The 11,329-nt window shown below is 52.9% G+C and overlaps 2 protein-coding genes across 3 annotated transcripts in view; both read left to right on the top strand.

Moving 5' to 3' along the window:
• The first annotated feature begins 2,293 nt into the window (after positions 1–2,293).
• FATE1 (fetal and adult testis expressed 1) lies at positions 2,294–10,251 on the top strand. Of its 2 annotated transcripts, XM_008934891.3 has the most exons (6): positions 2,294–2,540; positions 3,089–3,255; positions 4,020–4,108; positions 5,022–5,183; positions 7,567–7,645; positions 8,114–10,251. In XM_008934891.3, the coding sequence occupies exons 1-6, from the start codon at positions 2,345–2,347 to the stop codon at positions 8,243–8,245; spliced, it is 825 nt and encodes a 274-aa protein (XP_008933139.2). In that variant the 5' UTR covers positions 2,294–2,344; the 3' UTR covers positions 8,246–10,251. The 2 variants fall into 2 exon arrangements, with proteins under 2 accessions (XP_008933139.2, XP_017926125.1); XM_018070636.2 differs by lacking the exon at positions 5,022–5,183.
• Positions 10,252–10,946: 695 nt separating this feature from the next.
• Positions 10,947–11,329, top strand: part of CNGA2 (cyclic nucleotide gated channel subunit alpha 2) — an 8,024-nt gene continuing 7,641 nt past the window's right edge. Inside the window, exon 1 of the mRNA XM_029959174.1 lies at positions 10,947–10,954. Within this exon, the coding sequence (XP_029815034.1) occupies positions 10,947–10,954 (8 nt within the window). The remainder of the gene's footprint in view (positions 10,955–11,329) is intronic.

Below are 11,329 nucleotides of genomic sequence, written 5' to 3'. Positions count from 1 at the left end.
GAAGGGCAGAGCTGAGAGCAAGGCACTGCTCCCTCCAGCACCCCATCCCGAGAGGTGGAGGGGGGCGCTGGACCGGGTTGGTACCCCGCCTGCCTTGTTTGGGGTGTCCTGGGCTGGGGAGGGACAGAGAGAGGGAGGTTGTAGAGTTTCCTTCCCCGAGGCAGGTTTTCCTGGCTTTCAGGACTTAAACCTACTCGGGCTTAGTGAGCCGGAAATCCCTGTCACTGCAAATCCAAGGAGAAGTGCCAAAGCAGAGGCTGAGCCTGTGCCGGTGAGCGGGGGGTGTGTTTGGCAAGAGCTAGAAAAAGCCCTGAAGAAAGTTAAAGGAGGAAATCCAGCCACTTAAGCATTTTGTTCTTATGGGTTTTGACAGCTTTTTTTTTTTTCCTTTTCTTAATAGCTTAGTCTCTCAGAGCCTGCTTCTCACCACCTCCCATCCCTTTGCTCCTTGGGAGCTGCAGTGGTTTCACAGGTGATTAGAAAATGAACCCATCTGCCCTCTCCAGATTTACTGTTATTAATATATGCTGGTTTCCCGGAGAACAGGCTGAGAGAGTAACACAGGGTGTTCACCAAAAATGTGAAGAAGCTCACAGAAGGAAGGCTGTGTACCATGGGCTGGGTGTCTGATGCAGGTTTCCCTTGTGGGACTGGCACCCCTTTGGGACCAGCCCAGGAACTGCTGTCCTGTTCTCAAGTGGGGGGTTCCTGCAAAAATCCACTTTCTTTAAGGTTTTGGGGAGAAGCAGGGTGTGTGTGTGTCACCCACCCATGGCAGTGTTGGTGCTGGGGAGGGTGTGGGACAGCCAGGGGCTGCTGGGCCCCCCCCCACCGTGTCTCCAGCAGTGCCTCTGGAGCAGACCCAGTGCAGGGACAGGGATGAAGTGTCAGCATGGCTGGAAGCAGGAAATCGTTGCTACTGATGCTGGGCAAATGCCTGTTTGTAGTTAAAAGGTTTTTAATGACACAGGAGGAGAGAGCATCACAAGGCAGGTGATCACTGGAAGTGCTGGTTATTGCAGGTGTGGAGCTGGTTCTGCCACCCTCCTGTACCTTGCCCTCATCCAGCTTCACCCCGTTTGGCTTTGGAGAGGGAAACCTCTCCTTCCTCCAGCTATTTGGGCTGTGCTGGAGCAGGCACAGGATGGAGATTTTGACGTAGAAGCAAAGGGGGACCCTTTGGGGCATGGTGAGTTCAAAGGGTGATAGCAAGGAGGTGCAGGGGTGCTGAGCATGCATGTGGCACCTCTGGAACACCAGGGCAGCACTGGGGTCAGGCTGGAGCCTGTGAGCCTCACCAGCCCTTGCTTGGGGTTTTCTCCTTGGCTGCAGCTTTTTGGGAAAGAATGCAGAGAGCCTATACTGGGAGCCAGGAAGGTGTTTTTTGGGGCTCCTCTCCCAAAAGTGTTCGTTGATTGCCCTCACTTGCATCAGTCAGTCAAAGTGTTGGGACGTTGTGGCCCCAGAGCACTTCCCAAAGCCCTGGGACTTGGCAAAGGGGAAACTGAGGCACGGAGTATTTGTGTGTCCTGAGCAGCTGCAAAGCTGCTCTGGCCCTGCTATCAACTGCTCCCAGGTGCAGTGAGAACTGGGGACTGTGTCCCTCCTCACTGCTGGTCCCCTTCTGGAAGGGAGCTGAGCAGGGGGACTGCTCCAGGCTGGGGAAGGTGATGTGTATTTTCCCTGCCCCTCTGGGAGGATGGTTCAGCATTTGGCAGCTGAGCTCAGAGTAAATTCCATCCTGTTCAGCTGGTTGGGGCACCTGAGGAGATGGGTACTGGACTGTGGGGGGAATGGGGATGCTGCACTGAAAGTGTGTGCAGAGAGTTTAGTGCTCAGTTTTTCCTGTGGTAACCTGGAAGCTCATCACCGAAATGTATGTTTTGCTTTTAGAAAACCTCGTTTTTCCTCAAAGGTACGTGAACAGGAAAATGTGATCCAGCCCTCCAAAAAATCTTTACTGCTGGATGGAAAATATTTTTTTCACTGTTTTTGAGGGTGTGCTGAGCTGCTTTCCTCACACACATGTGCAGAGCACTTTCCTTGCTGTCAGTTGAGAGCAGTAAGTACTAAGTTCATACTTGGCTCCCAGGACACCTGCAGTGGCCCTGCAGCCTTGTCCCCACCAGCTGGGCTTTTTTGGGACACCCCCTTCTCCCAGACAGCTCCTACAGTGCCTGTCTTCTGGGTTGTTTCTGCCTGTATTTTGGCTGTCTTATAGCACGTGTTGTCCCTGTGCAGGTACCAGTTTGGAAGAGCTGCCACTGTTGTCACTTTTGCTCAGCTTTCTTTCCCTCTGTGTGAAACCCCAGGGTGCTGGAGGCACCAGAGGAGATCAGCAAAGATGTGGCCGCTGTGGGGACTGGACCTGAACCGAGTCCGCTGCGACCTGCACTTCACAGAAGCCATCAATCAAAGGATGCAGGTTCCCAACAGGCTGAAGGTAGCAGAGAGCTGCAGCCCCGTGGAAAAGGAGCGAGTGACAGAGGATGTCCCTCCTTCCTTTCGGATGCACATCCCCGATAGGATTTCTCTTGCAGGTAAAGTCCTGGGCTGTCTGGTTTTTGGGGTGGCTGAAGGTTGGATGGGGCACTACAACATCCTAGGGAGCAGGATCCCTTTATAAAGACCCCAGTCATTTGCTTTGCAAGAGGAGAGGACAGGGACACAAAATGTAGTCAGCTTTCTTCTGGAAGGTAGGACAGAGTGGTGGAAAGGTGCTTGGGAAGAGGTGGACAAAGATGACCAACAGAAGGCAGGAGGGGTCTTCATTCCAAAAGGTGAGGAGCAAAATGTGGAGGCATCTCCCTCCACATCTCTTAGAGTTCCCTGTTGGCCTCTGGTAGGCTCCCTGCTTTGGGGTGCAGGACATTTGACCCTGTCTTTGAAAACCAGCACTGAACCCTTGCTGTCCTGAAGCAGGGGATGTGCCTCCCTGGGCTGTGCTGCTGCTCAGAGCTGCAGGATGAGGTTTTCGTATGTCTGATACTACACATAGGCTTGGCTCTCCTACATGGGTGGATTTCTCTTCCCTCCTCTCCTGGGGCCGTTCGGGTTGGCTTAACTCTTCTCTCTCTCCTTTCTGTAGAAATATCAGATGCCAGTTTGAGGCCGGTCCCGCTGAGCCAGCAGAGGAAGGTCCCCTCTGTTGTGGTGCACATGTCCCCGGACCCCTGTGGGCAGCCCACCCCCCTGGGGGAGCTCCCTTTCCTGCACACACCCAGCAGGTCAAGCGCCCAGAGACGCAAACGATCGGTACTGTACTGGCAGGGGCCGGGGCTGCCTCTGGTGGGGAACGGGAGCAATCCCAGCTTGGGGTTTTTCCAGAGCTCTGTTATCACCCTGAGCCAGAATTCATCTTGTAGAGTGCTGCCTCCTCCCAGGAGGTCCCAGGAGTGAGGGTGTAGGGATGGTGGGATCCCTCTCTGTCCCATAACCAGGACACACCTGTGTGCTGGGATGTTGATCCAGCTGGATCTCCTGCTGCATTTTGTGAGCAGAGGTGGGCTGAGGTAGGTGCAGTTCCCCCACAACCTTCTTCTGCTATTCTTGAAGTCCCTTTCTAATCTCTTTTTCTCCTCAATGAAGTACAAGGTGGAGCTGGTTCATCATTGCAGTGTAAAGGGTTCTGGGGTCAGAGCTGAAAGCAGATTTTACCCTTGGGGGAAACTAATTCAAAGAGAGGTCCCTGGCATGGGCAGACAAAAGCTTGGTTTGACTTCTGAAGCTGTTGCTCTGCCTTCTCAAGGGCTTTCACCTCCCTGAAATTCAGGAGCTGTTCCTGGATGTGTTATTTGCAGGATTTTTGGTCTGGTTGGAGTCCAGATCAACAAGCTTCTTGCTGGTGAGCCTCTCTCTGCTCCGAGCATGTCTCCTCACCTGCACCAGCATCAGTTCAGCAGGCTGGGGCACATGTAGTGCTCCCAGCACTGAGTACCCTCCCTGTGCAGCCAGGCAGGGCACTGGGGACTGCCCTGTGCAGGTCTCTGTGCCAATGTGGTTGTGTTTGGTTCCAACAGGGCCACCACAGCAGCAGGTCCCGGCGGGACAGGATCCCAAGTGACTGTGCCCAGCTGGCCCTGCACAGCCCAGGACAGCACCATGAGTTGTGAGTATGAGCCCAGAGCCATCCAGGGTGGGTGGGGATCATCATCTCCTGCCACTGTGCTGCTTTGGAGCTCTCTAGTGTTGGTGTCCTCAGGGGAGGGAGAGGATCCAGATCAGAGCAAGGCAATGCCTGGCAAGTCCTGCTCTTGCATGAGAGGAACATGGGCTCTGGTGTCAGAGGTTTGTGCCAGGCAGTGTTGGTCTGCAGGGTGATGAGCTTTCTGCTGAGATGCACATGGGACAGCATGTCCCCTCTCACAGCAGGCTGGCAGTGCTGTTGGTCCTGGCCATGGGGCCAAGAGGACCTTGCTGTCCACTCTGCCTTGTTGTGGTCTCTCTGGCTCTGCCTATCTTCCTCTGGGTTCCTTGCAATGTGCTCTTTTGCTCCAGCACCAGCATGGCATTGTGCTGGGGGCAGGAGACCACTGGAAATGGGGCACCAGGGCTTAACCAGGTTTCTGCAGGGGTTGATGAAACTTGCAGAGGGTGGGCTAGGAGCAAACTTGCTTGTGAGTAGTAATCATGATAGTGATCGTGAGTAGTAATCGTGATAGTGATCCTCTGCTCATGGCCTTGGGCTCCGGAGTCTCTCCAGTGGAGGAATTGTCTTTCAGTTAATCCCAGAGCAGAGCCACCTTTCCCCCTAGAAGCTCAGGGTCATCCTGGGTGGCATGAGAGCTGCCTTCTGCAACCTCTGTGAGAGTAGCATGGCACACAGCTGTGGCTGGCTTTGGAGGAATCAGGTGGCTGCAGGAGAGGGTTCTCCCACCTGGTGACATTGGGGTCAGGGTGCCCATGGCATTGCCCAGAGGTGCCTGGAGCTGCTGAAGGGATGAAGGGCAGTGCCTAATGCCAGGCTGTGCCCTCTTGCACGAGGTCAGGGAGTAACAGGAGTGATTCTGTGTGCACCCCAGGCCGGACACGGGCCCCCTGCCCGCTCGCAGTGCCCCACTCCCCCTCCTCGCAGGGGCGGGCAGGATCTACTCCATGCAGAACATCTTCCAGACCATGTACCTCCTGGGCCAGGTGCTCTTCCACCGTGTCCAGGACTCTCTGCAAGGCCCGGTGCCATCCAGGTGACTTTGGTGTGTCCTGAGCCAGCTCCCTGTCCTTCTGCAAGGCCTGGCCTCTGCCTTGCTGAGACGTGAGCCAGGCACGAGCTCCGTGAGCTGTGGGCTGCACGGGGCAGGATGGTCCTGCATAGCTGCCTTGGGCTCTGCTTCTTGCCTGTCCTGTCTGCCAGCTCTGGGTGCACCCCACTAACCCAGCCAGGCTCGTGTCTCCTGCTGAGCTTAACACCAGTCCCCTGGGTGCCCTGAGCGATCTAACACCGCCTGTGACATCGCTGGGAGTTCTCTTCACTGCTAAGCAAGTACTAATTTTTCTGTGTGCCTTGATAGCTTATGGAGAGAAATGTGTGAAGGGAATCCAAGTCCAGAACAGCCTGACCCAGGCCCTGTCCCTGAGAGATTCTCTCCTGCAGAGTCCCAGCACCCTTGACTGTATCTTGGTCACTCTTAATTAGCCTTTCCACGAACTGACAGCACTAAGTCACTCATCCCACAGCCAGTGCCCCTGGCCAGGGGGTGCTGTGCCTTTGTGCTCACTGGAGCAGGTGTGCAGTGACCTCAATCCATCCAGATGTGCTGGAGTAACAATCTCCACCACCCTTATCTGTGCCAGTGCAGTAAATTTAACGTGTTTGAAGACATCCTTGCAGCCTTAAGGTGTCCCCACTGCTCTAAGACTGCTGAGCATCTGGGGAAACATCTAAGTACTTCTAATTCTCCTTGAGTAAAGCCTCCAGGCAGAAAGGGAGGAGAGTGAGCATCCATCATTGCATCCATCATCAGTGGCACATCCTGCCTTCCCTCCCCAGCCGGCCTCTGCTTGCCAGTGGTACAAAGTGATGTCCCTGCTTTTAAACACAGTAGGCTGAGGCTGCCTTCAAACTGTTTAATTTCTTAATGAAGTCTGGGCATGCCAGCAGATCTGGTTAGTGGCTACATAAAGCCTTCTCCCTCCTCCCATCAGCAGTGGAGGACATTTATGCCATTTTAGCCTGGGTGACTCCCAGGCCTCTCCCCAGGTCTCAGTCTCCCTTTGAAAGCAGCCACCTTCAAACACCTCTTCTTGGTACTTTGCATCCCTTCAGATGCAGGCAAGATCCCTCTGATACATCAACTTTGTGCCTCTGTGCAAAAGTAAAAATAAAGAAAAAAAAGACTGTGCTGACTTGTTTGTCCTCAAATTTTAGTAAAGAAAAGTCTGGTCTCAAACAGAGACTGGAATATTTGCCTGCCAGTGACCTCTTGAAGGGTATGAGTCATCAGAAGGTAATTTCTAGTTTCTATTCTAAAGGTTGTTCACCTGTATCAACTGGGATTTTGAGTCAAAAGCTGCAGGATGTGTCCTTTTTCCACGGTTCTGTGCTGGGGGAAATTGTATTTGCTTTCTGTTGTGACTGGCATTTTACACTGCAGCTGCATTATATGGAGGTATTATCTCACAAATGTATTTTCAGTCAGAGATTTGCTGAATCTCCACATGCTCATCTGCCTTGTCTTCAGTGAGATCAACATGTTTCAAACAGGAATAAACACCCTCTCCTCCCCAGGGTCTCCAAGGAGCAGGGTTAGATGCTTGTTAAGCCCTGTGGGATCAGTGAGTGCCTGTGTTTTGCTGGTGCATGGGGGAGTTTTGGTTGTAGAACAGCTGATTTTGGGCTAGCCCGTGGTGACAGGGATGACAGACTGAACATGGCAATTTTGATTTTTCTCACTGTTGGATCTACTTTGGTTTGTGGCTTGGTGCTGTAGACCCTGCAGTGAGGCTTTATCCCCAGGGAATCCCAGTACAGCAGCTAATCCCAGAGGCAGCCCCTGTGTTTTCAGGAGTGGAAGAAAGTGGTGAATGTTTGGGTTGCTTGTTTATGTTTCAAGTTGCAGGTGAAGTTTGCTATAAGAGCAAGAAGTGATAGTTCCTTCCACCTGTGGGATCCTCACCTGCTGCTGTAAATGAGATCATCCCTCCATTTTGGCCCTGTCACACATATTTACCTGTCTGACTCTAAAGATGGCTCTAAGATCCAACCCTCAGTGAATTCCTGGGACTGTAGAGAATGGATGCTTGGTAGATAAGTTTTCTCTCTGTTGGATTCTAAAGAAATACAAGCATGTGTGTTCCCTGTTACCTGTCATGGCATGTACTGTGTGTTTTGTTGTGATCCCTTTGGGTGCATGGTAGAGGGGTATAAGTATGCATGGTGGGGGTTAAGAAGAGATGAGCAGATGCTGTGCAGGTGCTGTTTCCTTTCTCCTGGTGCTGCATCCAGGCAGCACAACCTGGGCACACACACTCTGCCTGCATGACCCGGCTCCCCGTGGCAGTGCTTGTGGGGGGACAGCTGCACCCCTTAAGCAGTGCTGATCCACCTCCATCTCTGTTTTCCTTTCCCAGCTCCCAGGAGGCTGGTCCAGCCACAGAGAGCACCTTGGAGGAGGTTGGGGTGTCTGAGGTGGCAGCGATGAGAAAGCAGGTGAGACTGGGGGGAGAAGGGCTGCAGATGTTCCCTGGGAAAGCCACGGGAGGGAGGGTGGGTGAGGAGTCTCCAGGGGTCTGTTGCTCAGTCCTGATGGGCTGGTGCTGTCATGCTGGTCCTACCTAATGGAGAAGCAGGAGAGGACTTGCACGTGTGTTGACCTGTTGAGCTCCTACCCCCAGGGGCTGTAGGGCTGCAGGAGACAGACAGACCCCTCTGTCTGCAGGTAGGGAGAGGGGCTCACTCTTCTGATGGGAAGGACCTTTTCCTGAAGCATCTGCTGCAGACCTGAGGCACTGGTACCAATTCTCCCCCACAAAGATAGCTCTCTCTTTAGCAAAGGAGGACCTGAAGAAGTCATCAGCTCCCATCCCTCCATCCTGTGCTGTCCCATGCCTCTGGGGTGCAGCCAGTGTGCTGTGCTTTGCTGCAGGGCTGACTCTGGCCCCACTGCTTCCCTTGCAGCTGGCGAGGATCTCGGGGAGGCTCCGTGTGCTGGAGGAGCAGTGCCATGCCTGGCAACAGAAGGAGGCCCTGGTCTACTCTGTGATGATCTCTGCCTGCCTCATCAACACGTGGCTCTGGCTGAGAAGATGACTGCCCATGCCTGACCTCCCTGCTCCCCTGGGCAGAGAGAGGATCCTTTCTCGTGTACTTGCCAGCAGTAAAACTACGTGTTTGTCCTTAACTTGACCTGCTTTTTGCACTGTGGGCCCTTGGGGATCCGTGTCCTTTAGGCCTTGATGACAATGAAGGTGCCATCCCTCTCTAGCACCAGAGGTGGGTGAGGGAGATGCTGAAGCTGGACCTTGTGCTCCAACAAGTGGAGATGGTGCTGGGGCCGTGGGGTCCAGGGATTATGGCCCAGCAGGTGCAGTCCCAGGCTCTGTGTACATTAGCAGCCACCCTGTGTGTTCAGTGGGGCCAGTACCTGTGTAGGAAGCTGCTGTGAAAAGCTGAGGCCTTCTAAAGAAATCGGTGGATGACACAGGAGGTGTCTGTTCTGTGCAAAGCAAGGGGAGACCCTCTGGCCCTTGGGCTGTCTGCCAGGGGAGTCACAAAACCAAGGTGTTGGTGTTGTGGGCATGGGGTCCTGTTACAGTTGTAGCACGTGGTTCTACAGCCCAATCCCCTCGCCACACCACATCTTGGATAACTCAGCTCTGACCCCATAAATGTTCTCAGCCAACTGCTGTGGTCTGCTCCTCATATTCTGTAGAGTGACTGAGTGTTTCTAAACTGCTTTTGGAGTTTCTTTTCCTCACAAAATTGCTGTTTGGTGGCGGTAGCACTGCCAGGTCTCCTGTGCCACAGCCCCTGCTCTGGGAGGGATGGAGTTGGAGGAGCCAGGAGCTCACATCCCTGCAGCTGCTGCTGTGCCACCACCCCTGTCAGCTCCCATCTTGCTGGAGGCAGTTCAGCAGTGGGTTTGCAGATGTTCAAATCCAGGGTGACTGTGAGAGCATTGCTGACATCTGGGCTTACCCAGGAGCTTGGCTCTTTCCCAAAGAGATTTACATGGGAAAATCCCTGTGGTGACTCTATGGATTATAAGACCTTGTACCAGCAGTGATAGCCCCAGACAGGTCATGGAAAATCACCCATTAGCAGCAGGAGGTATTTTTTGGGTTTCCAGTGCTGAGGGGAGGATCTCTCCCGGTTCTGCTGCCAAGCTGTAGCTTCAGTGATGGTACAAGAACACAGGTGAAGGAAATTCCTGACCCAGCTGCTCTTTAGCAACACATGAGCCCAGTTCAACAGCTTTGCTTTTCTTTCCTTCTGTGGAGTTCGGTAACACTTGGATCTGAGGTGACTTTGAGATGCTTTTGGTTGCTCATCCAGCACATCTGCTGGAGTTGTGCCCGCAGGCTCTGGGGACAGGTTTTAGCAAGGCTTAACAGGACCTGTCTGTGCCACCTATAAGTAATTACAGCTGGATCCACAGGTCATCCAGATGTCCCAATAGCTTATTTACAGACATGGATGCTTGGCTGTTTTCTGCTTGAAACTGCATCAAGCATCTGTGACTGTAAATCTGGCAGCTGGACACTGACTAATAAATAACTGTCCCACAAGTAATTGCAGGTCTGAACCTGTGGCTGATTGCTGAGCAGAGTGCTGGGATTTATTGCAGAGGAGAGCCAGGATGGTGTGGTGGGCTTGGCATGTGGGGGTATGTAAGGGACAGGAGCACTGGTGGCTCAGAGATGTGGTCAGGGTCACCAGAAGACCTTACACAACAGGTATATTATATAAGGGGGCTACTTCTGTGTGAATCATGGCAGGAAATATGGTAATTTTTTGGTCTGGTTTCTCTTCTTTGAGAGGTGCAAACATGTTTGGAAGAAGCTTGAGTTTGTTTTTTTTTTTTTAAGCTGTATTTTAGGGTGAGAAGGACTGACCCTTTGTGAAGGCACACCTTCAAAGGATGGCTTGAAGGTGTTTGGAGGAGAGGTGGTCAAACTATATGTGTTCTCATGGGCTAATTATTGACAGGGTGTGGAGAGATACAATATGACTTTTATGTAAGGCATAAATTCTGCTGTAAATCTGGAAACACTGATCACAAAATGCATGTTTTAATAAACTCTGTGTGTTCTGGATGTGTTTCTTTTACCAGCCATGGAGTCTGATTCTGGTATTCCCTTGGCAGCAGGACTGTGACCTGGTGCTGGATTTCTCAGCCCCAGCTGCCCTGACTAAGGGGAGGGATCTGGAGAAGAGCCTCTGGTTAATGCTGTCCCTGTTGGGATGTGAGGCTTTTGTTTCCTTTCTTTCTTCCTTGCTTTCTCCTCCTGGCTGTGTCCCAGGGCAGCACACGTGGCAGGGCTGGGTGTCTCCAAGGGTCAGAGCCACAACGATGTGCACAGCAAATAAAGTGCAAGATGATGCTCGAGGGAGCTGTGAGGGAGCAGCTCCTGCAAGTTCCCATGTTCCTTTAGAAGGCAGCTGCAGGCAGGGAGCAAAAGGAGAGTTGGAAGGTGGGCATGTGTTGCTGCCAATGCTCCTGGTGAGCACTGTCCCCAGTGCTGGGGTCTGTGACGTGGGGACAAGAGCAGGGGGCATGGCCCTTGCTGCTGGGTGCTCACCCAGGAACCTCCCAGCACTGCCAGCAGCCCCAGCCAAGGCTGAGAAGTTGTTTCTGCCTTTGGACTCCCTGCTGTCTGGGTGTTCAGCGAGATCAGAACCAGTGGAATTTAAGGCTTTGAAAGGAAAAGGTAAAGCTCTGATAGCAAAGGGAGAAGTGACTCCCAGTGCTGGTGCTTTCAGATCAGCCCTGCACAAGGTGCAGGACTCCATGTGCAGGTCAGGGACGGATCCAGCCTTGGCCACTGCAAGTGGTTAGATCCTGGAGGAAGGGGGTAAAAATTAACCCCTTCCTTTTTGCCTTGGGGATGCAAAGTTTTTGCTAACTGGTTGTTAGAATGGCTTTTTGAGCAAAATAATGGGGCAGAAATTGGTGAAAGATATGTTTCATGATCACCTTCAAACTCTGCAGCTCCCTTAGACGAGACTCCAGAGCAGCACTTTTGGTCTTCTGCTCCCTAAGCACGAGAAGAGGTAAGTGCATGTGAGGGTGTTAAAATGTGGCTGCTTCTGCCCATTTTCCGTCAAAGCAGTAGCTGTGGCACAGCCTCCAAAGCAGGGAAATAGCCACTGTCTCTGTTTTTCCCTGGGGCA

The sequence above is a fragment of the Manacus vitellinus genome, unplaced genomic scaffold (genome assembly GCF_001715985.3).
Source record: "Manacus vitellinus isolate BGI_N305 unplaced genomic scaffold, ASM171598v3 scaffold_19_pilon, whole genome shotgun sequence".
Classification (NCBI taxonomy): Eukaryota; Metazoa; Chordata; class Aves; order Passeriformes; family Pipridae; genus Manacus; species Manacus vitellinus.
Note: the sequence above shows the minus strand (reverse complement) of the source record. Positions and strands in the feature narration are given on the sequence as shown.